The sequence below is a fragment of the Bombina bombina genome, chromosome 6, assembly GCF_027579735.1.
Source record: "Bombina bombina isolate aBomBom1 chromosome 6, aBomBom1.pri, whole genome shotgun sequence".
NCBI classification, from domain to species: Eukaryota; Metazoa; Chordata; class Amphibia; order Anura; family Bombinatoridae; genus Bombina; species Bombina bombina.
In genome coordinates this window covers 523845914-523872147 of record NC_069504.1, presented here as the reverse complement: position 1 = coordinate 523872147, position 26234 = coordinate 523845914, and the positions used below count along the sequence as shown (strand labels likewise).

The 26234-nt window shown below is 37.6% G+C and overlaps 1 protein-coding gene across 3 annotated transcripts in view; it reads left to right on the top strand.

The window, feature by feature from the left end:
- Positions 1-26234, top strand: part of PDE8A (phosphodiesterase 8A) — a 1084545-nt gene that overhangs the window by 219246 nt on the left and 839065 nt on the right. The window contains exon 1 of one of the 3 annotated variants that reach the window (XM_053717431.1): positions 20572-21957. The exons of 1 other annotated variant lie outside the window; for it this stretch is intronic. In XM_053717431.1, the coding sequence (XP_053573406.1) occupies positions 21787-21957 (171 nt within the window). In that variant the 5' untranslated portion in view covers positions 20572-21786. Of the gene's footprint in view, positions 1-20571; positions 22045-26234 lie in introns of those variants that run through there. One more of the 3 variants, XM_053717430.1, reaches the window with a different exon arrangement.

Genomic DNA, 26234 nt, shown 5'->3' with positions numbered 1-26234 from the left:
TGTAGTAGATCATTGTATTCCCCACAGTCCCTCCAGCAGTCTCTGGATGCCTCTGGATAAATTAAGTTAATTCTGGAAGGGGTCAAATACCATCCTAGTAGTATCTTGTAGTTTAGTTCTAAAATTTGGGGGTGATGTAGATGACTTTCAGGTATTTTCAAAAATGGAGACCCATTCTTTGTCAGTTATTATGGTTGTGAGTTCTCTCTGCCATCGTATGGTGTATGTGGGGTTAGTACTGCTCCTTTTAGATTGTAGAATTTTGTGGGATATGGAAAGAGGGCTTTTAATAGTGTTTTGTTGAAGGCATAAATTCTCGTATGGGGTAGTTTGCCTAAGGAGATCTGATCTATAGGCCTAGGTTTTGATTAAATGGTTTAGTTGGGTGTATTTGAGTCAGTTTGTAAATCTTCCTTTTGAAATCTCATTGAGTTGGGTTCTGTCTTTTAATTTGCCATTTGTTATAAAGGACGCTAGGGGGATTGTATGGTCCAATTCAAAGGGTCGTTGGAAGCCACTCTCTAAGCCACCCACTAATTCAACGGGATGGGGAAAAGATGGGATCTTGTGGTTTTAATGTATGGGTGTAAGGATTTTATTTTGTCCCAAGTGTGGAATAGGTGTTTGTGTATGTCTAGGAGGGCTCCTACTGTGGGGACCTGAAGTATTTGGGACTCTATGGCTACCAAAGCTTTTGTGTCTCCTGAACAGTGTCAAACTGGATTATGAGCAAATATGCGCCTAGATTACGAGTTCTGCGTTATCTTTAAAAAGCAGCGTAAGGGGTCCTAATGCTGCTTTTTAACGCCCGCTGGTATTATGAGTATTGCAGGTACAGGTGTACTGCTCACTTTTCTTCCGCGACTTTTGGCTACAGCAAACCCCCTTACGTCAATTGTGTATCCTATCTTTTTAATGGGATTTACCTAACGCCGGTATTAGAAGTCTTGGAAGAAGTGAGTGGTACAGCCTCTACATCCAAGACTCCTACCGCATTTAAAAGTCAGTAGTTAAGAGTTTTATGGGCTAACGCCGGAACATAAAGCTCTTAACTACACTGCTACAAAGTACACTAACACCCATAAACTACCAATGAACCCCTAAACTGAGGCCCCCCCACATCGCAAACACTATAATAAAATTATTTAACCCCTAGTCTGCCGACCGGACATCACCGCCACCTACATTATCCCTATGAACCCCTAATCTGCTGCCCCTAACATCGCCGACACCTATATTATATTTTTAACCCCTAATCTGCCCCCCCCAACGTCGCCGCCACCTACCTACACTTATTAACCCCTAATCTGCCGACCGGACATCGCCACCACTATAATAAATGTATTAACCCCTAAACCGCCGCACTTCCGCCTCGCGAACACTATAATAAATTGTATTAACCCCTAATCTGCCCCCAACGTCGCTGCCACCTACCTACAATTATTAACCCCTAATCTGCCGCCACCAACGTCGCCGCTACTATAATAAAGTTATTAACCCCTAAACCTAAGTCTAACCCTAACACCCCCCTAACCTAAATATAATTTAAATAAAACGAAATAAAATTACTATAATTAAATAAATTAATCCTATTTGAAACTAAATACTTACCTATAAAATAAACCCTAATAAAGCTACAATATAACTAATAGTTACATTGTAGCTATTTTAGGATTTATATTTATTTTACAGGCAACTTTGTATTTATTTTAACTAGGTACAATAGCTATTAAATAGTTAATAACTATTTAATAGCTACCTAGTTAAAATAATTACAAAATTACCTGTAAAATAAATCCTAACCTAAGTTACATATACACCTAACACTACACTATCAATAAATTAATTAAATAAATTAACTTCAATTATCTAAACTAAAATACAATTAAATAAACTAAACTATATTACAAAAAACAAACACTAAATTACAAAAAATAAAAAAATATTACAAGAATTTTAATCTAATTACACCTAATCTAAGCCCCCTAATAAAATAAAAAAGCCCCCCAAAATAATAAAATTCCCTATCCTAAACTAAATTACAAAGTAATCAGCTCTTTTACCTGTAAAAAAAATACAAGACCCTCCCAACATTAAAACCCACCACCCACACACCCCTACTCTAAAACCCACCCGATCCCCCCTTAAAAAAACCTAACACTAACCCCCTGAAGATCACCCTACCTTGAGCTGTGTTCACCCAGCCGGGCCGAATTCTTCATCCAATCCGGGCGATGTGGTCCTCCATCCGGCAGAAGTCTTCATCCATCCGCGGGGCAGAAGAGGTCCTCCATCTGGTAGAAGTCTTCATCCATCCGCGGCTCCATCTTCAAGATCTCCGACGTGGAACATCCTCCTCCGATTGGCTGATAGAATCCTATCAGCCAATCGGAATTCGAGGGACGCCATCTTGGATGACGTCATTTAAAGGAACCTTCATTGGTCGTTAGTCCGTCGGCCGAGGAGGATGTTCCGCGTCGGAGGTCTTGAAGATGGAGCCGCGGATGGATGAAGACTTCTGCCGGATGGAGGACCTCTTCTGCCCCGCGGATGGATGAAGACTTCTGCCGGATGGAGGACCTCTTCTGCCCCACGGATGGATGAAGACTTCTACCGGAAGGAGGACCACATCGCCTGGATTGGATGAAGAATTCGGCCTGGCTGGGTGAACACGGCTCAAGGTAGGGTGATTTTCAGGGGGTTAGTGTTAGGTTTTTTTAAGAGGGGATCAGGTGGGTTTTAGAGTAGGGATGTGTGGGTGGTGGGTTTTAATGTTGGGGGGGTCTTGTATTTTTTTTTACAGGTAAAAGAGCTGATTATTTTGTAATTTAGTTTAGGATAGGGAATTTTATTATTTTGGGGGGCTTTTTTATTTTATTAGGGGGCTTAGATTAGGTGTAATTAGATTAAAATTCTTGTAATTTTTTTTATTTTTTGTAATTTAGTGTTTGTTTTTTTTGTACTATAGTTTAGTTTATTTAATTGTATTTTAGTTTAGATAATTGTAGTTAATTTATTTAATTAATTTATTGATAGTGTAGTGTTAGGTGTATTTGTAACTTACGTTAGGATTTATTTTACAGGTAATTTTGTAATTATTTTAACTAGGTAGCTATTAAATAGTTATTAACTATTTAATAGCTATTGTACCTAGTTAAAATAAATACAAAGTTGCCTGTAAAATAAATATAAATCCTAAAATAGCTACAATGTAACTATTAGTTATATTGTAGCTATCTTAGGGTTTATTTTATAGGTAAGTATTTAGTTTTAAATAGGAATAATTTATTTAATTATAGTAATTTTATTTAGATTTCTTTATATTATATTTAACTTAGGGGGGTGTTAGGGTTAGGGTTAGATTTAGGTTTAGGGGTTAATAACTTTATTATAGTAGCGGCAACGTTGGGGGTGGCAGATTAGGGGTTAATAATTGTAGGTAGGTGGCGGCGATGTTAGGGATGGCAGATTAGGTGTTAATACAATTTATTATAGTGTTTGCGAGGCGGGAGTGCGGCGGTTTAGGGGTTAATACATTTATTATAGTGGCGATGTCCGGTCGGCAGATTAGGGGTTAATAAGTGTAGGTAGGTGGCGGCGACATTGGGGGCGGCAGATTAGGGGTTAATAAATATAATATAGGTGTCAGCGATGTTAGGGGCAGCAGATTAGGGGTTCATAGGTATAATGTAGGTGGCGGCGGTGTCCGGAGTGGCAGATTAGAGGTTAATAATATAATGCAGGTGGCGACGATGTTGGGGGCGGCAGATTAGAGGTTAATAAGTGTAAGGTTAGGGGTGTTTAGACTCGGGGTTCATGTTAGGGTGTTAGGTGTAGACTTTGAAAGTGTTTCCCCATAGGAAACAATGGGGCTGCGTTAGGAGCTGAACGCTGCTTTTTTGCAGGTGTTAGTTTTTTTTCAGCCAGCTCAGCCCCATTGTTTCCTATGGGGAAATCGTGCACAAGCACGTTTTGCCAGCTTACCGCTACCGCAAGCAATGCTGGTATTACAGGTAGAAGTGGAGCTAAATTATGCTCAACGCTCACTTTTCTGAGGCTAACGCAGCCATTCAGAAAACTTGTAATACCAGTGTTGTTTAAAGTAAGCGCTGGAAAAAAAAGTCTCATTAGCACCGCAGGTCTTTACCGACAAAACTCGTAATCTAGGCGATGGTTAGGTGCAAATATAAAGTTCTTTACAAATTCCACACACCGCCATTAGGACATAAGAGTTCTAGCATTTACAGGAATAAAATTACATATGCAGCAATTGAGTACTAAAACCACAGGTGTAAAATAAACTTATGGCATAATGATCACAACTAATTTATAAAGCTGAACTATAAGTGGTAGCTAACTTTAAAGGATTCCATACATAGTTAAAGTTTAGTTGTTAGGGAGCAGTATGAAATGGATCTAAGCAATTTACTGCACTGATAGTGTGATGCAGTCACTTCCAAGTGGGACATAGTATCCTTCCCCATGCCAGTACTCCAGAACGCTTGTCCCGAAAGAGCGGCATAGGGTTTCAATGATACTGGTAGGTCAGTCTCCTCAGCCTCTTGGAAGTATACCTTCTTTAGAAGAATAGTCGATGCAACACAACATGCTGTTCTAGGCAAATATTTATTGGTCGCCTCTATAAGGGTCATCCAGATTGATAGTTGGCAATCTGTGGTCGTGCAGCTAGGGCCCATCGCATGCCGACCTTATCATACTAGTTAAGTATACTGGATTGCCCTGTTTAGACACCAAATCTACTTTTCTTTGGATTAGATGGTCAGCGACCTGTTCCTGGGGAGCGGCCACGTACCACAAGGTCAGATCTTTCCATGGTTACTTGGTAGTGATTTGCCTTTGTTGGGCCGTGAGCATTGGCACTTTTGGGGTTGATTTCACAGAGTAAGGGTGTTGAATCCCCCTAGACTTTCTATCTGCATTGAGCAGTCAAAGCTTCAGAGTATTGCCACTTCAAAGTTCACAAACAGGCTGTGTAGCACTTGTGTGATATCCTCCATGATGAATAATTAGATTGGTGCAGAGTAGCCGTAATTGGTCACAAAGGTAGTAGTCCCTTAATAATATGAACCTATAGCTCAGACATCTGGAGGGGATAATGTGCAGCAGCCCAAACAAAGGAGTTAGCTCCTTTCTTCAGTATTGTTATAATTCATAAACTCCAGACAAGTTGTTGAATTAGCACTTAGAATATAAAATAATGTGAGGAGCTTGTACCTCTGACAATTTCTCACACACTGATCAGTTGAATTAGATCACTTCGGACTTATATAGCAATGTTGAGAATTACAGATTAAATTGTTGAGAATGTATGATGTAACCAGTTGAGACATTGTTGTAATGCAGGTATGTTTATATCTTTATTTTTCAAATAAATCTCCTTTTTAAAAAAAAAATGATGTGAGGAGCTCCTCCATAACACGTCCTTCCGCTTCAACATCAGGCTCCGCCCCCCAAGTTTTATATAATTTTAATACTTCTAAATCTGTATACATAGTACCCACAGACAGATAGTACAGTACTGTAATCAGAAAGGTAATATTTGTTGTTTTTACTAAATATAGATTAATATTTGTATTTTAAAACAGAAAAACCACAACAAAGACATGGACAGAGAAGATTGTGACTTACAGGTAGGGAAAAATTGCCAATTATACAGAGGAGCTTCCATATAATAATATGAGGCGGAGCTCAAAGTGGGACTGAGGCTGCACTGCTAAAAAAAGATAAACAAAAGCCAGCTGATTATTTTATACCACACAATGTATTGCACACTTATATGGAGATAAATAACATTTAGACAGGTGAACAGGTGTAATACATCCTATCACAGTGATCCCAATACTGTGGTCACACACCGGGCACTTAGTCTGTCCATACACGCACCAGTGTTAAATTATCTCTGAGTGGAGGGACTTCCATTGGGGGAGGAGCGGTGCAGTGTACCTGCATGACGGCGTGGTGAGAGAACGCAGATTCATCATCTCCCCACTCACAGCCACTTACCCCGGTGCTCTCGCAAGGGGAACAAGAAGTGTGTGGCGCTTGGCGTGGTTTTGGCCCGCTTGCGTTTGGAGCCCTTCCAAGCAATATTGGGCTTGCGATCTTATCGCAGTATTTTTTAAAAAAAAAAAACTTCTCTCTGGAGACTCTCCACAAATTGTATACTGAGGGCAAAAAAGAATAAGAAATAAAGCTTTCATCCGCAAAGATGCCCGGCTGCCCAGAGATGCTTTCCTAGTCTGTCTACTCCAGCCTAGTTCTTGCCCGATAACTACAAGGGGAAGCACCTGTTGGAAGTCGTTCAGTACGAGCTGCACGTCTGGGAAAAGCTACAAAGTAGCGGCTCAGGAAATACTGGCTTGTTACTTGTTGCAAAGTTTACAAATCAACTTGAAATCTGTGTAGCAGCTCCGGTGATTACCATCACAGCATTTAAGTGCCGTCACTGAGCCAGCCTACTCGCCGTATCTCTCCTAAGGTTGCATGTTTTTGGGAGTCACAGGAAAACCGCTTATCCGCTCGTTGTGGACGGACAGGAGTCCGGTAAAAGCAAGTACTTTCTTTTGTTATACAGTGACCCTAACATAAGGCATAAATCATCTTAGCCCTAGGGGTGGAGCAGTGTCACCGATATATTTACAAATTCTGGTGTTCTCTTTTCTTGCAGCAAGTTCTAAACTATCCATCTGCTGGCCCTATAAAATCATTTTAAGGGAATTGTAAACCTAGCCTAGATTCCTTAAAAGGGTTTTGCTCCACAGATGGGAAGTGACTGGGGTTTCTATGGATGATATCGCAGGTGTTAGCCCGGGACATTAACACTTATATGTTGACTGTATAAACCCCAATTAAAAAGAAGGGGAAAGAGAAAGAAAGAAAAAGGGGTTTGATTTATATGGTCTTCCCTGGACACTGGGCGAAACTCTGTTTGTATAAGGAAAGGGTGAAGAAACAACATCAATTGATATAATGAAAGATTACTCCATGTTTCTCCCTGTAATTAATCTTGATATTTTCTGTATTAGCAATGAGAGTTTTTAGTACTCATCCCCTAGCTGTGTGAAAATACTTTATAGAATGTATTAGACAGATCCATTTTTAGAGCATCTCCTCATATAGAGGGAACAATCCAGTTATTATTTAGAACAGTGGTATTAGTTCAAGCCAGGGGTGTATATATGTATATGCTGAAAGTATAGATTTTAGGGCCTGGTTACAACTGTTTATGCCAGAAGGTGGGCAAATGATAATTTGAAAAAAAGAAAAAAAAAGGGGAAGGAGGAAGGGGAAAAGGGTAGAGGAAGGGGGGAAAGAAGGTTTTTTTTTTTGTTTTTTGTTTTTTTCCTGTTCTGAGCAACTAGATTGATGTGTTTACATTCATTAGATCACTCGAGATAATATAGGGCATACTTAAATATTCATCATACAGGCCTAAACTCACTGGGGTCCGAATATTTTGCGGACCACTCACTTTACCCTCTTCGCAAGTGAAGAGGATCACATTATTGGTTTCTTCATAGTATTCCACGTTTGAGCATTTTCTACACTTGTTTTTGTGTATTTATATACCCTTATCTATATACAGATATATTCTCTATTTTTATTTTTTTCGCACGTTTTCACCTTTAAATTTAAATTGAATAAATTTTAGATTTGTCTATTCCACCCATATTGTAGAGTTGTATTCTTCTGCGACCCATCTAGCTTAAATTTTCATGAACACTTTTCCCTTTTCTTTTTTTTTTTTTTTTTTCACTATTACCTTATTATATGGAAAAATCTGTTACACAGATTAAATCTTCATCACCAAAAATGCCTGTAAAAAGTAAAGACAAAAAACTAAGTTGCCTGAGTCTAATTTAGATATCACAGGTGATTCTATGGCTAATAATATAGACACTCAGACCCTGATTGTTCAATTATCTGAACTTTTCTCCCCCCAATATGACATGATAAAAAAAGAATTAGGCACAATTTCTTCAGAAATATCTGTTCTCTCGGCAGAAGTTAGGCAGCTTTCTAACAGAATGCTAGAGGCTGAGAACAGAATTTCTGAACTAGACGACCGGGTTAGTACCCAAGGTAATATCATTGTCAAGAAAGATTCTAAAATTAATCATCTTCAATTGCGTCTTGAGGATCGTTCAAGACGCAATAATATTAGAATTGTCGGTCTCCCTGAATCAGCCGAATATGAAGACTTGATAAAGTTCACCTCACTGGAGTTGCCCCAGGCTCTTGGCTTCCCACAGCTGGCGCTACCAATCGCCATTGAGAGAGCCCATAGAATTGACTCTAAGAAATTTCATTTTGAAGGCCCTGCTAGGAACAGAATGTGTCTTTTCAAAGTCTTAAATTTCCAGAATAAAATTGAGATAATGAAATTATTTTAAAAAAGCGATCCCCTTATATTCTGAAATAGCAAAATATTACTATTTCAGGATTTTTAAACTGAAACCTCACTAAAAAGGAAGACAATGGCACCCTTCTGTACCCAACTTATAAACAAAGGAATAAGTGCAAGGATGGTTTATCCGGCTAAAATTATAGTGGAGCACAGTGGGTCTAGATTAGTCTTCTCTGAGGTTGGAGCGGTAAAATAATTTCTGGAAGATAAGTGAGATATCTCTCTCTTTTCTTCTCCGCTTTTCAGATGGTCAATAGCCAGAATGTTTCTCCAAACTGATATACATTGTCCCCTATGGGGCTTTAAATTCATTTGTAGAGCTACTTACATTACTTTCTTATTAAGATATGATGTTAATGGTGTGTTTTTCCCTCTTATTGGACAAGGGTGTATCCTCTCTGTTCTGGGTTCTTTTTTTTCTTTTCTTTTTTTCTTCTTCTTTTTTCTTATGTTCCCCCAGGGTCCGCGAGTTTGGAAAAAGTTTTTAGGGGACTTTAGTGGATATTAAAATTCTATCTTGGAATGTAGGAGGGATCTCCTCTCCTATGAAGGGTAAATTGATCATTAAATTATTAGCTAAAGATAAACCGGATATTGCTTTTATACAGGAGACTAATCTTAAAGAGCAGGAAGTCATTAAGCTTAAGACAAAATGGGTAGGTGAGGTAATTGCCTCCTCAACTAGAAGGAGGAAATGTGGCATAGCTATTTTGATTAATAAATCTCTTGATTATAAGATATTACGTGTGGAGAAGGATTCTGCTGCTAGGTTTATGCTATTACAAATTTTTATAAATAATACCAAATTCATACTCTGCAATGTGTATGGCCCAAATAAATTCAACAGCGAGTTTTGGGAGAATATCAAGGTTAAACTCTTTCCTCATATTAAAGAGAACCTTATACTTGGCAAAGATTTTAATATGACTATATGTCCAGAAATAGATAGATTTTCACATAAAAATGTTCCAGAGACTAAGAGAAGCTCAAAATACTTCTCTAGATTCTGCCAGAAATTACAGGTTATTGACATTTGGCGTAGATTAAACCCTGATACGTTGTGTTTTACATGTGAGTCTAAAGCGCATAGGATATTTTCTCGGTTAGATTTGTTTTTAATACTGAATCATTGTCGATTTGTAAAACAGAGGCAGGAATAGGCGAGATTTTGATCTCAGACCACTCGATTATATCTTTAGTTTTAAACTGTCAGGATAGGTTCAAACCAAAAGCCCCCAGGGCATTTTTTTTTTATCCACGTTATCTTTATAATAATCCTAGGTTTTTATGTTGGATAAAACAGATATGGAAGGATTATTGTACTTGTAATATTTAATATCTTCACAAGGTAGAAACCTTTTGGGAGGCATCAAAAGCTGTTTTATGAGGGGAAATTAAGACATTCTTTGATGTTTGAAATAAGAAACAATGGGCCCGTGATATACAACTAACTAATCAAGTTAAAAATGCTTATAAAAAGTACCAGAGAGTTTGTTCAATCCTTAATTGGAACAAGTATATTGATCTAAGGAAGGAAAGAGACGTATTTCTATTGCAAAAACATCAAGAAGAAGAGACTAAAATGAATTTATATTTCAGGAGCTTTCATGGTAGCTCAGCCAAAAATCTTGCTAGATTGGTCAAAGCGAGGAAAAAGAAGAATTTTATACCTATCATACAAGAGGGTAGTATGCGTTATATGGACACAGAAGAGATATGTGGAGCTTGGGGTTAATTCTTAAGGGAATTCAAACTCAAATTATATATGAATCCTTTCATTTACATCAGGCTTCGGAGAAAAGAATTAAAAAAATTCTGGTAGAGTGGGCACCTACTATTAAGACATACCCAATTCAACTACAGCGGCAGATCCTGTCTCCATTTGTTTCATCTATTAGCTTTGCTGAATTAGTTTTGCTACAGGTATTCCCATGTTCTTCGATTAGAAATTATAGAGATATCCACTAAGATTTAAAGCTAGGAGCTCTCGATTATAGATTATCGCGGATCCTGGTTTGGGGGTTTTCCCCTTTTTTTTCTTTTTTTCCAACTTTCTTGTCTTTTTCTCTTAGTGTTAATATCAATCTTAGGTGTATAGGATAAAAAAATAGCCATCTAAATCATTATGGCAACAAAGTTCAAAGAGACCAGGCGAAACCTCCAGGCATTATTCAATAAAACATCCGCTAGCTTTATTGGAATCCATTAGAAAAAAGTTTAAAACAAAAGTGCAAACATAAGATCAATAGCTGAATTGTCTTACGCATTTCGGCTGCTTGTGAGCCTTACTCATAGACATACTCGTGTATTTGTCTTACGCGTAAGACAATTCAGCCATTGATCTTATGTTTGCACTTTTAAACTTTTTTCTAATGGATTCCAATAAAGCTAGCGGATGTTTTATTGAATAATGCCTGGTGGTTTCGCCTGGTCTCTTTGAACTTTGTTGCCATAATTATTACGTCTTACTGGGCTTGAGAACTCGGCATACAGGTAACACAGTGGTGTATTGGGGCTACGGAGACGTAGGAGGGATTCCAATTGGTGGAGGAAGAACCGCGTCACAGACAGAAGTGCAGAGGAGAAACGTGCAGCAAGTTAGCGTTGCCAAGGAGTTGGAGCGGCACATACGCTTACGAAAGCCGTGGAGCAGGCTACTACCACTGGGAGCAAGAAGATAAAGGTCTGGTAAGATACCAACAAGGTTTTGGATGAAATGCTAAGAAGCGAGAGTGGTGAGTTTAACATCATTCTGATACATGCCGATGCCCGCTTTCTTTGACATACCGTAGACCTTGCTCTAATACTCTACAGCTCACACAACCTTTGAATATAATGCACATGAGTTCTGACTTCTAAGACGCTCAGCTTCATATCCTCCTTGACAGGACTTTCTAAATACCCCTCCCCATATACCACGCACCTAGAGCCACACTAGGGAGAGCTCTCTTGCTTTGTCCATCTAAATCATCCAAGGTTTTTCTTTTCTCAGGATGGGAACATATTTAATTGTTTTGCCTATATCTTTTTTACTGTTTGTTTAAGATATTTTGAACCAATTTGTTTTTTTCATTTATGCATTGATACTATGAAGGTATAAATACTTATCCGTCCTGCGTGACGTCAATTGCTTTAATTTATGATTACCGTTCTATTTTTGGCTATGTATAATAAATAAATATATTTAAATTGTCTCTGAGCAAAAAAGGAGGCTGTGACTACACCATTATTATTATTATTATTATCGGTTATTTGTAGAGCGCCAACAGATTCCTCAGCGCTAACCACCAGGCATATAGTGTGCATACACACTCTGTCACAGGGGCTTCAGATGAAAGTTGTATAAGCTTACACTAGGACTCCTTCAGAGAGATCCATATTGTGACCAGTTCAGTTTAATAAGCCAGTGTGCATAATTACATACAGATTACTGGTCACGGTTTTCCTCTAGGGTTTTTCTCTTGACGCTTACACATGGAGCATTTTACTTAGCCACACTGCCTCAGGCATAAGGCTCTGTGGCAGCCTCACCTACTCGCTTGTAAGGCTTGGTCACTGGTTTCGACTAAGCTCCATAGCAGTATCTTTAGCTCAATGCTTCACTTCAAGCCCTATTATTTAGCCTCACTGCATCAGGTGTAAGAGTGTGTGGCAGTAGAACACCAGTTAACTAGGAGTTGGCCTACCACCTGGTAAACTGGTGTTTTACTGTGTGTTCTCCTGTAACCGAGCCTTACGTGTGAGGCTAAGTAAAGGGCTCTGCTTGAAGTGAAGCGTTGAGCTGAAGACACTGTTATGGATCATAGAGGTAAACTGTGAGCGATCATCTGTATGTAATTATACACACAAGCTCATTAAGCTGAACTGGTCACAATATAGATCTCTCTGAAGGAATCCTAGAGTAAGCTTATACAACTTTGCCGGTGCTTGTATGTACACTAAGTGCCTGGTATAGTCACATTACACCTGTTCACTTGTTTTAAGGTAATGTATTTGCATATAAATGTGCAATAAATGCTGTGGTATAAAATAACCAGCTGAGTTGTGTTTATTTTTTAGCAGTGTAGCCCTCATCACACTTAGAGCTTCCATTATTGTTTGGAAGCTCCTTCTCTGTATAATTAGTAATTATATATTTTTGTGACTGCTTGCATGCTTAACTTTTTTATCCTATGTATTTTATTATCTAGGTGCACATACATATATTTAGACAAATATTGGGAGGGAAGGGCCAATACTGGGAAGGAAAGGACAATATACCTCTGTTTAATACAAACAGATATAACATATTGATATATGTACTCTTAAAGAGAAAAACATTATTCGTAACATGGAACTTCCTGAATAAATATTTGCATAGCTCTATTTGGTCTATGATGTAATTTATATATCCTGAAAGCAACCAAAAGGAGAACCAAATGTATCAGTAAATTTCACTTAAATCATGTGTAAGACAATGGGGCCAAATTATCAAGCTCTGAATGGAGCTTGATGCCCCTGTTTCCGCGCAAGCCTTCAGGTTCGCCGGAAAAACAGTAGTTATAAAGCAGCGGTCTAAAGACCACTTCTCCATAACTTGTCCGTCTGCTCTTATGCTATGTCTGCAATCAGCCCGATCCTATCCGATCAGGCTGATTGTCACCCCCTGCTAGCGGCAGATTGGCTGCGAATCTGCAGGGGATGGCATTGCACAAGCAGTTTACAAGAACTGCTTGTGTAATGATAAATGCCGACAGCGTATGCTGTCTGCATTTATCGATGTGCAGTGGACATGATATGCTACATCGTATCATGTCCGCTCGCACATTAAAAAATTGGCCCCAATAACACTATATCAATATCACTTCTTAACGCCAAAAATGTATCAGATCAAATTCCGAACTGTGACCCTTTGGTACTCTGGTTTGGAATTTTTGTATACAAAAGACTTGTCTTTTAGCCAACAGCACGTCTCTATCTCCTCCGGTCTTCTGTCGGCACTGTGTAATCTAATTCTGTCTTTGAGTTATTGGGTTTCCAAGACACCCTTATTCAAAACTCTTGGTAGTGGCAGAATTGTTAATATGGGGGTGGTGTAGGCAAGATTTGGGGGTTAATTTGGTGTCCCTTTAGGTCCTTGCAGAGGTAAAGGTGTAAGGGAACCAGATGCTGAGTGCTATTAACCCCTTCATGCCCACACTCTCCCCATAGTCATGTCTGGGCAGAAAGGCTTATCCATCACAGCACCCTTGAACAACAACCAAGAATTCTACATACCAGTATGATCGCTCAGTTGTGTAGGTGAAATCACGTTCCTAATGGTTTTACCTTTTCTTTAGGAATATCTACACCCCTTCTGTACAACATCTGCTAGACCACTATTAGCTGCCAAAAGTGGAAAGTGTTTAGGTATAATGTTACATATTTCTTGAAATGTATTGCTATATTGAGTAACAAACATGACCCCCTCAAAATCTACTACTGCTACTTCTTTTAGGATTATCTTTCAATAGATCTGACCTATCCAATCTGCCTACTGCACTTTTTACTCCTGATATTACTTTCCCATGATAACCTCTCTCTTGGAGATATGCTGTCAACAAACTCTCTGTTGTAGTGCAGTTCTGTTTTATTCTAGTCTTTTTGATTGACTGAAAAACCTTCTTAGGATGGCAACTTCGAATATGCAAAAGTAATTGGTTTTCTGTACACCTCTGTGTATACTCTACCCTCATTTGTACCTTTTAGGCGAGATTTTGATCGCAGACCACTCAATTATATCTTTAGTTTTAAACTGTCAGGATAGGTTCAAACCAAAAGCCCCCAGAGCGTTTTTTTTTTTATCCACGTTATCTTTATAATAATCCTAGGTTTTTATGTTGGATAATACTTGAGCATTTAAATCAGAGATGCATTGAATTTTTATTTTTTTATTTTTTCCCCCCTTTCCTTCTCTTCCCCGCCCTTCTTTCATTCTCCCTGGGCTTTAAGTTAACTGTATCAATAGTATTTATGAAATATTATTATGACATATCTAAAGAAAGACCTCAATCTAGAGGGTCACACAGGGCCGCCACTAGAAATTTTGGGGCCCCTGACTCAACCATTGATCAGGGCCCCCCCCCCCCTCCTTTGACATGTGCAATTTTTGACCAAGTGACTAAAACGTATATGCACTTTATTCTTAATTGTCTATTTAAACTTGGAAATTTTGTAAAGGTAGTAACATACACACACACAGACACACTCATACACTGAAACGCACAAACACACTCACATATAAGGATTCACATATAGACACTCTAGCAGACACGCAAAGAAACACACTCAGACACAGAAACCCAAACAGACACTTAGCACTTGTTTACATTGACCTGACAAGTAATGAGGTAAACTACAGTTTTGTAAAAAAAAAAGGAGATTTAGAAAACAAAATATGGAGTTCTGATTATCTTTTTGTAAAGGAAGATGCCAACTAAATGATGACAACATCATGCAGTGGCTGAAAGGAAGGGCCCTGAACTGCCTAAACAATAATGTAAAGGTTAAATGGTGGAGTGGTGACTTCCGGAAAGGTCTTGTTAGTCTCAAAGTCTGTAGAAAGATGTGAATAATTAGTAGTAAGGTCAAAATGTCCTAAAAAGGAACAGACAATGGACACACACACACAAACTCAAACTTGCACATACACCCAAGGAAACACCGACAGAGACAGCCTCAGAAAACACACAAAGACATATACACACATACACACACAGAGACACCCACAGAAAACACACAAAAACATACACACACACACACACACACACACACAGAGAGACAACCACATGAAAAACACAGAAATACATACATACACACACCCTCACTGAGACATCCACAGAAAACACAGACATACATACATACATACATACACACAAACACCCTCACAGAAACACCCATAGAAAAAGCTCAAAGACATATGCACACACCCTCACAGACATCCACAGAAAATGCACAAAGACATACACACCCACCCTCACAGAGAGTCCCACAGATAAAAAATACATACACATAGAGACACAAACCAAAGCACAAAGACATAAACACATACACCCACAGAAACACTCACAGGAGGAAACATTTATGCACCTTGCATCCTCTAAATCAACAGTGTGTGACATGCATGATAAAAAAAATGCAGAAATTAAGAGATCACTTTTTAAAGAATCATATTTGTAAATGTGCAAACAAAAATAATTCTGTGAATTCAAAATTGTACATTAATGAGCTGGGTAGATGGCTAGATGAAGAAAAGTACCTTTAAAAGGTTGACATATGTTTGTTTGTTTTTTTCCCATTTTCCCCAACCAAGAGCACCACTTCAAATATAGTGTACAAATTTTCCCATCTGTCAGCTGTACTTATGGATTTTGAAAATGCTGTACTCTATATGGTCTTGGTGGGACCATAAGCTGTGGTACTCATACCATTAGATCTGGTTAAATGCAGGATTTAGGCTTGTTGGTATGTATTTCAAAACTAAGTCAGCTGTAGTGTAAACTGAACAGTTTTAAGTTAACCTGTCTCATTTCAAACACTGAGCAAACTTAGTCTGAGCGTATAACATTTTATGCAGATGTAAAAATCTTAGATAAAATGCCTCCTTGCATCTGGAAAGTCCTTGCATAAAGGGGCAGTAAACTGGAATGTAATATATACATATATAAAATGCATATCTGCCAAAAGGGCATCTACCATTTGTGTATTGAGGAGGAAACATTTCTGCATGGTTTTAAATATAGAATTTCTACAGCATTGTCAAATAATCATAAATACACTGCTGCTAAAAAAAAAAATGTTTTTATGGGCCCCTGGCCCCACCATACAACTACTACCACACTGAAGTTACAATCCAAAATTGCACAAAGAAATAAAAAACATTTGCTAAGTAAGTCCTACCTCCTCTGCAAATGAAAGTGATCTGCTGTCTGACTCAGGCACACACTGTACAAAGTTCCAAGTCTGTCTCACACTGAGCATAGTGGTTTAGTGCACACTAAGAAATCCTCTCAAATGCTAATACTTTACTACTTGTAATAGCATTTCCCATGATCAATTAGCACTCTGCTGTAGTACCCACTGGTGGCTGCCAAAATGTAAAAAAAAAAAAAAAAAAAAATTTTTTTTTTTTAGTTCTTGCCTCATGGGGCCCCCCTGGCTCATTGGGCCCCTGAATGGAGTCACCCCTGTCACCCCCTGATGGCGGCCCTGGGGTCACATGAGGAAATGTTGTTGCGGTTTATGCTAGGATATTTTGTTTAGATAATCCATTTGATGTTGTTCTGTACAATGAAATATCATGTTAACACTGTATTTTACAAAAATAAAGATTAAAAAAAATAATATAGGGTGACCTGGGATCTAACTACATTTTAGGCTCTACTTGACCCTCAGTTTGAGCTCCAGTATTGTCCCCAACAAAATGTTTCTTTAATGTTAAATTTCTAATCACTGTATTAACACCTAGTAACGTTTGAAAAAGATCAAAGATTTTGGACGGTACAAGACTCAAACCTAACCTCAGTACCTTTTTCTCTAAATTTGAAAGGGGGGATCAGTCAGATTTATAAATGTATCTTGTCTGTCTCCCCCCGCTCCTGGTATGGTACCAATCTTGTCTCCCCGCCCTTCTGATCTTTGTGGGGGTAAGGAAAACCCTGCTCATCCTCTATTCTATCCTCTGCTCTTACTTTTGCAGGTGAAAACTGGTTTTGAGAGTGTTACTGAAATGTTACTCTCTTTATTATTATTATCATGCCTCCTATTAGATCTATTTCTTTTGTTTGACTTACTGAAATCCTGTCCTCTTCTAAATTGAAATCTCTGTCTTCTATTCCAAGTATATACTTTGCCAGCATCATAATCTGATTGATCTCGGTACTTGTTATGCTTTATTTCGATCAAAAGAGTGTTAGCTTCCGCTATTGCCCAATGTAAAAGTCTATAAATATCTGCATATTCAAGTTCTTGACTACGCAAACTTAATTATGCTTGTATTATTTCAATCCATTTGGATACTTCATTCAAGGCTTTGGTCTTGTACGCTATCAATAATAACATTAACTTAAATGAACAAGCAGATAAAGTATCACTCCAGATCTTAAAGGGATACTAAACCAACATTTTTAATTTCATGATTCAGATAAAGCAACTTTTTAATTTACTCCTATGATCAATTTTTCTTTGTTCTCTTGGTATCTTTATTTGAATAGCAGGAATGTAAGCTTAAGAGCCGGCCCATTTATGGTTCATCCACTGGGTAGCGCTTGTTAATTGGTGGCTAAATGTTCCTTTATTTTCCTACAGTGTATGCAGAGCTGAGAGCCTCTGGACGCCAAAGGCAAAGCACAATTTTCTCAGTGAGACCTTTTAGCCAATAACGTGCTAGCCATCTGGCATAATGCGGCACAGCTATTGGCTAAGAGGTGGAAACGTCACCTCATAGAAAAAAATTGCGCTCTGCCATTGGAGGCCTGAGGCTCTCAGCGCCGCATACACTGCAGGTAAATAAAGGAACTTTCAGCATAAAGTATTTAATACTTCATGATTCAGTCACCATTATTTGTAGCACTGGTAAATTCTAGTGTTTCAAAAATGCTAGGATTTACCATCACTTTAAACATGTAAATTATCAAAATGATATATAATTATTAATTCTCTGAAAATTGCTGTGAAAACTTGGTTGAAAAGCCTCCAATAAATCTGTTTATAGGTGTTTGTGTGTTTAACTAAACTGTACTGTTATATTCTTTTCTAATTCATGGGTAAAACACAATCCTTTAGAAAAATGTGTCTGATGATTTTCTACAGAAAAATCGCCTTTAACCCCTTCATCGCTGTGCTTTAACGCCGTTAGGACAGCATGGAACGTCCTACCTTATATGGCGTCCTGCAGCTTCCCCATGCGGACTGGGGGCGTGCCTAGCAGCTTAGGCTGTCCCCCATGATCCGATCCTGGCCTTGTAATCACGCGATCACATCAACGATCACATGATTTCATTTTTACAAATAGCGTTTACATCGGAACTTTTTTTCTGATGTGAACACTATTATTCTGACATGAAAGGGTTACAGTCAGTGCAGATTTTTGTAGATAAATAATTTGATAAGCTTGTCAAATGGATTGTAATTGACTACTCAATTATTGGCTCTTGTTATTCATTGCAATATAAATAGAAATTATCCCAGGCGCCTATCCTAACGGGGGCAGAGGTACTACTATCAATGGACTCAAATGGAAAAGTTAAAATATGAAATTTATTCAATACATACAAGTTGATATCATGCATCCATGCTATACTTTAAAATAACAGACAAATAAATATGATTAAAACAATATAAACAAATGGCAACAATAAAGCAATCAATAAAAGCAACAAAAACAACTGGTAATGTGATACTAATAGTCCGTGAAAATTTTGAGGGTAACCCTTTGATAATGACGGTAAGGAGATGTGGTGATGAAATATCAATAATAATAATTATAAGTGATAGCTTCTATGGCCAATGGTGATCCAACAAAAAGTTATCAAATAAATTGCCCAAAATTGATGAGGTGAAAAGTACTTGGGTGGAGGTGAATATATCCAATGAGAAAACGATAAAAACAAAGTAACACAAAAAAATGTTTGTGCAAAGAATAGGCAGAAACAAATGTGAGCAAATGGTGCAAAAGATGTGTCAAAAATATTAATAAAAAAAATATATCAGTGAGTGTCTCAATAATCACAAAAGCAATGTCTCAATGCTCCTTAAAGCTGCAGTAACAAAAATAATACCAAAAAGCAAATAACGATGGTAAAAAAAAATAAAAAAATATCAAGTCTTGATAAAGGACTAGCACGGGCCGAAACGCGTAGACCACAGCACTGGTAAGCCTTATTCTATTGCTACTACTATTCGTAAACCATCTACACTATATATTTTTTATTTTTTTCACAGGAGGACCATCGTTATTTGTTTTTTGGTGTTATTTTTGTTACTGCAGCTTTAAGGAGCATTGAGACATTGCTTTTGTGATTATTGAGACACTCACTGATATATTTTTTTATTAATATTTTTGACACATCTTTTCCACCATTTGCTCACATTTTTTTCTGCCTATTTTTTGCACAAACATTTTTTTGTGTTACTTTGTTTTTATCGTTTTCTCATTGGATATATTCATTGGATTATTATTTTTCTATCACCTCCACCCAAGTACTTTTCACCTGATCATCACTTCAGTTTTTGGGCAATTTATTTGATAACTTTTTGTTGGATCACCATTGGACATAGAAGCTATCACTTATAATTATTATTATTGGTATTTCATCACCACATCTCCTTACCATCATTATCAAAGGGTTACCCTCAAAGTTTTCATGGACTATTACCAGATGTTTTTGTTGCTTTTATTGATTGCTTTATTGTTGCCATTTGTTTATATTGTTTTAATCATATTTATTTGTCTGTTATTTTAAAGTATAGCATGGATCCATGATATCAACTTGTATGTATTGAATAAATGTCATATTTTAACTTTTCCAGGCGCTCAAGTAGACCGCAGTCTCTTTATTCATTGCAATAGCTTTGAAACTGATTTATAAACATGGATGGAAGAATGATAAATATATTTTAAAAAAAAATACTGAGCTGCTGCATATTGCTTTAATTAAGGAATTCAAACAGGGTCAAACGTTATTTTCCTTACATTTAGTTTAAATGGGCATGGTTGGATGGAACTAAACGACTCATAAATAATATAATTATAACATCAATATTCACCCCAGTTCTGCAATAGAAATAATAGAAATGACCATGTAAAAAGGGCACCTGCAATTACTGATCAATAAGCAATAATGCACTGGGTACACTACAGTAACATAACAATAACATAAAATCACTGCGCACGTAATTGAACGTTTTCTCAGTTATTCTGTAGCTGTGCTATGAGAAGGCACGTTAACAGTTAACTGAATTGAGCGGTTTTCCTCGATAGTAGAGCTAATGCTGCAGTGCAGTGTAGCACCGGGCACCGTTTAAACTTCCCTCACACATCAGGCCCCGCCCGACACTGCTCATAGACACTCGGATTAGCCGACAGCGACTTATTTGCATTTACGTCAGTAAAGGCTGGAGGTCAACCCTTGTTGGTGCTTTTATTGGATCTGCCTCTGTCAAAGCGGCGGCGAAGAATTGGTAGGGTGAGAAAAGGTGTTGAGTTAGTGAGTAAGGGAGGGCAAAGGAGAAAAAGGAAGAGAGGAAAGAGGTGCATTAAAAAAGCACAAGGTAAAAATGAAGACAGCAAAGAGAGCCACAAACGATTAGGATTTGATTTCTGCAGACACTGCATTGTGAATGAGAATTAGGCTGGTTTCTTCCTGCACAGATCGCAGCATATTTTATATCACAAACTCGCCATTTTAATTCATTGGGGTTCCCCAGGATCATTAGATCTATTTGCGACAGGCCCGTGGTACCTGTGGGTTGGGGGTGCTCATCTTCCTCAGATCAGTGACAGCTTGCCCTCCCCTCCCCATCTTCCTTCCTCCCTAGTGATAGTGGGCAGCGGGGAGCAAGGATCCGCAGCCTGGGTATGTGTGTCTGTATAACGCTGCAGGTCTTTCCCTGCGGTCTTCAGGGGGCGGGGAGGGGGAATCTTCTTGCTGCCAAGAGGAGCGGAGTGTGTGAATGTAAATAAGCCTCTTCCTCCTCCTCCGCTGGAAGATGATGAGGAGGAGTCCCAGGGTCCCCACGAAGACTTTCTAGCCGTGTAGGGGACACCGAGGAACATTTGTGCCTTTTGCCCTCTGCCCTCACCCCTATTATCCAATATATTTTTTATTAAAAGGAAACCCAGGAAAAGAATTGATCTCAACTTCTAGCTGAGGGGAAAGAATGATATAGTGAGTGCACAGGGCGTGGAAGGCAAGAGGGAAGCAAAATCAGCTCAGTGCATCCGTGCCTGTGTATGTGATCATCACTACTGTGCAGCCTTTCACAAGAATTGATCCGTGGATACAATGTTGCCATGCTGATGGTGCGCGAAAAAGTCGATCAGAGAGGACTGTGTAGTGAGGGAAATACAATAAATCATACAGATGTCCCCATCCTTCTGGAGTTAATGTTGGAGGATAACACACCAAAGCCCATTTCCTGAAGGAAGACATCACAGTTTATTCCTATAATAAAAATATTTTCCCTTCATAAATTCTGGTGGTAGATTAAAAGCATGACCTGCAGGAGAGAGGCAAGAAAGGGTCGGCAGCAGAATACAACGCATCCCCATTAGGATTAATTTGCAGCAAGAATTGAATGCACAACAGTGGTTTTAGATTTGGCAAAAGAGGCATCAAAGCATGGGCTGTGCTCCAAGCATTCACATCTCTGACAGCAGGGTGGTTTATCACAGTGGCAAAGAGTCAGAGGATTCCAACTCTCCACACCAGACCAACACACTGTCTCTGCAACAGCAAGGCAACTCAGTCCCTGGATTATTCATTAAATCCTCTCACACATCCACTTATAAGGTGAGGGCTAATTCCTCTAAGAAAGACAAGAGGGAGAGCAGCCAGAGCATGGAGGCAGAGGGTCACACCAGCAGATCCAGTGTGAAGGTAACAGCAGGATATGGTGGTAAAATGACCAGTTTAACCCACTGGCCGCCAGAGATGGGTGCATGTATATTTCAATGTGTTCCAGTCCTCTGTCTTCCAGTGGGTTAGCCCTGGCAGTGGTGAGCAAGTATGGCACTGTAATCGTTAATCATATCCTCCGCCCATATTTATACACACACACATGCAGTATTGCTGTTGTGTAAATTATCACCTGGGTAAGAGTTTATTTTTTATCACACTGTACTACATATTTCTTAATCCAGGCAATTATCAATTACTCTATCAAATCTTCAACATGATTTTTAAACTTGCATAAGTTTTCACTTCTTAAAAAAAGGTTTTCCCTTAGTCCAAAGCCATCAATCTTGCTATTTCGCTATTTATTAGCACTTACGTTAAGAACTATTATTTACCAATAGGGTGTTTTCATTAATAAAGAACAGGGCTGCTCTCTGACATGTCAAAAAAAAAAAAATTAAACATAAGGTTATCTTGGTTTTGCAATGAGCACAGGGCCTATCTTATGCTGTCCTTGACTTTAATATATGATGTATTTTTATATGGCAGTTTTTACTGTCAATGATAAACATTGACAGGCAAATATTAATATTTGTTATAGGTAATTTTGGCACTGGTCACAAATTGTCGAATGAAATATATTTTGCATTGGAAAGAACAGCTTCTTGTTGAGAGCTGTCAACCTGTAAGATGAACAGGTAACCTGGGATTTGCAAAGCCTACTTGATTTAAACGGATTCTTTCATATTAAGGATTACAGTGTGTAGAAACAGTCATTTCATTTTTAGGAACCATCCTGCCATATAAATGAGTAGTAAGTACTCCCAGCACACCACACATCACCTAACCTCCAAGAATGCAGAGAACAGACTTAAATTCATATTTGTTCCACAGCAGTGACTGTTTAAATTACCTGCCTGAATTAAATGCCATGATCTGTTAATAAAAATAGGCCACTTCAATAAGTGCCTTTTAACGTTAGTTCAGAAAACTGTTATATCAGTTCTGGCCATTGGACATATAGCAGTAAGTTGCCCTTATTTTGTCCAGTATCCTCACATAAATTTGTTTTAGACAACAATACAAAATCATGGGTTTATACGTGAGAATCAACCCACAGACAATATACCTGTGAATGCTTAAAGCAACCCTTTTTTAATAAGGCAAGCCGTTCAAGGGTGTGCATCTGATATTGCAACTGGGCCCAGCAATACCGAGGTCCTATTTAGTTTGTTTTGTGCAAAACTATTTTGTTTCTATGGTGGACAGACACGTTACCCACTGATGCTAAAATAACTTTGTATTCATGCTTCCCACTATTTACACAAAATATGAAGATTTTTTTCCTTTAATGTAATCTAAACACCTTTTTATTTTTGATTAATAATCATAACATCATTGCACTAGATCAGTATAAATAAACTAATTAAATGTGTGTTTTGAGTGGCACTGCACACTTCATTTATCTTAAATATTTTTTCTGATCTTTCGTATTTCTTAGTACTTTGGAGATTTTATTGATCTGTAACTTTTCAGATAAACTAATTAAAACACTTTAAATTATGTTAAATTTGTATGTGTTCCATATAGAATATTAGTATGTTAATACCATCAACTTTATGCAATATTACTGGCGAAACTTCCAGGAAAAAGTAGTTGCTGTTTTTTTTTTTTCTTTTCATTTTTTTTAAATACATAGCTGAAAGTGGTTTAATTTGTTAATAGTTACTTTTTTCCCTAGTGAATTCAAATGAGTCTGATTTTAAACCAATTCTGAACCATTATTGTAAAACTCCTTTGGCATATCATATAGATTATGACATTTTTTATGTTACTCTACAGTAGGATTGTGTTACTTCCAGATTACAAGGCCTCAAATGCTGTAATGCTTTCCAGAATATTGATATGAATCATGCATTTGCTAATTTTTTTTATTATTATTATTATTATTAATAATAATAATAATAATAATAATAGTGTGTTTATATATATATATATATATATATATATATATATATATATATATATATATATATATATATATATACTATATGTGTGTTATCAATATTCAATTAGAATTCTTGAAATAATGATTTGAGGAAATATGTAGATCATTTTGCACACACTTATACATTGTGTGATACATTATAGTGGTCTATTGGCCTTGCTGTGTTCCATAACAAAATGTTTTAGAGATGGTTGGAATTCTAAGTATTCATAAATCTATCTATACTTAAAGAACATAAATCGTGTCATTCATTAAAACAGTATATCTTAAAGGGATATGTAACCCAAATAAAACATATTTTGTGATTCAGAGAGAGCATACATTTTTAAGAAAAAGTTTCCAATTTACCTTTATTATCAAATGTGCTTTGTTCCCATGGTATTATTTATTGAAGAGATACCTAGGTAGGCATCTGCAGCACTACATGGCAGGGAATAGTGTTGCAATCTAGTGCTCTTGCAAACGGACAACATTCTTTCAAAGTTGCTTTCATATAGAGCTCCAGACACATGCATGCCCCTGAGCTTACATGACATCCCTGCTTTTCAACAAAAGATATTAAGAAAATTAGGAAAATATGATACTAGAACTAAATTAGAAAGTTGTTTAAAATTGCATACTCTATCTGAATCATGAAAGAACATGTTTGGTTTTCATGTCCCTTTTAACTTGATTTACTTACTGTTACTATATTCATTTTAAATTATTGTGTAGATAATACATTTCATGCCATAACTATCTGTATTTTTCAAATAAATCATCAATGATGAATATTTTCACTAATTATGTTTAAAGTATGTCCCTTTAATATGAGAAATTCCTAGTCTGTAACAAGTGCAAAGCTAATATATAGTTTTTTTTCATGTAAACCATAATGTTTATTGCCATATTCTAAGTCTGTACCATAAGATTTCCCACTTACGTGATATCTGTGCATACTTATTTTTGACAAACTTAAATTGCAGCTACATTAAATACGAACACATTAACAACTACTCACAAGTAATGGAAACACGAACCTTAGTTTTCAATTCTGTTTTCAAAGATTTCATATTTGTTTCTAAAGTGCATTTCTGTGTGCAAAATGACATAAGTAATTGTAAACATTAAAGCAGAGAGAGCAGATGAATTAATTGTTCCAGCCACTTTTCCTTTCACAATCGTCAGCTTGACAACAGACACCTTGGAGCCAGTAAATAGATGTTATGATATGGTTGTAGAGATACATGTGAATCAGAGAAAAGTGAACCATGGACCACAGACAAGATCTGCAAGTCAAAGAGCAAGGGAGAAATCAGTATTACAAATAATTCAATTACCTTCATAATGGTAAAGTTTCCATCTTAGAAATGGGAGTTTTGACCGATTTTGGGCTAGATTATAAGTGGAGCGTAATTTTAACACGCGCCCGTAAAGTGGCAAATTTGCTCCCTTACGGGCGCGCAGTAAACAACCAGCCATTACAAGTGGCTGGTTATTGTGACCACAAGCTCGCCGTAGCAATTAGCGCCCAGAAAAGTAAACGGAGATCAGATCTCTGGCCATTTTTCTAAATGCTAATTGCTACGGCGAGCTCGCGGTCACAAAAGCTTCCGTGCAATTGCACCTAACTTGTAATATCAGCGCACATTTGCGTGCGTTGGTATTACTCAGTGGAGTGCAAATATCTCTGTTGCAAAAGCGATATTTTATGCTCCACTTATAATCTTTATTTTTTTTTTTCGTTACAGTAAAATAGGAATTTTGGCAACAAAGATAATTAGAACTTAAAGTATTCAAAATAGGATTATATTAGCATACAAACTACATTCATAACCTTAAAGGGGCAGTCTACAATATCATTGTTATTGTTTTTAAAGATAGATAATCCCTTTATTACCCATTCCCCATTTTTGCACAGACAACACTGTTACATTAATATACTTTTTACCTCTGTGATTACCTTTTATCTAAGCATCTTCTGACAGCCCCCTAATCACATGACTTTGTATTTATTATCTATTGACTTGCATTTAGTATTGTGTTGTGCTAAATCTTATATAACTCCTCGGGCGTGAGCACAATGTTATCTATATGGCCCACATGAACTAGCAGTCTCCTGTTGTGAAAAGCAAATAAATAAGCATGTGATTAAGAGGCTGTCAATAGAGCCTTTAAAACAGGC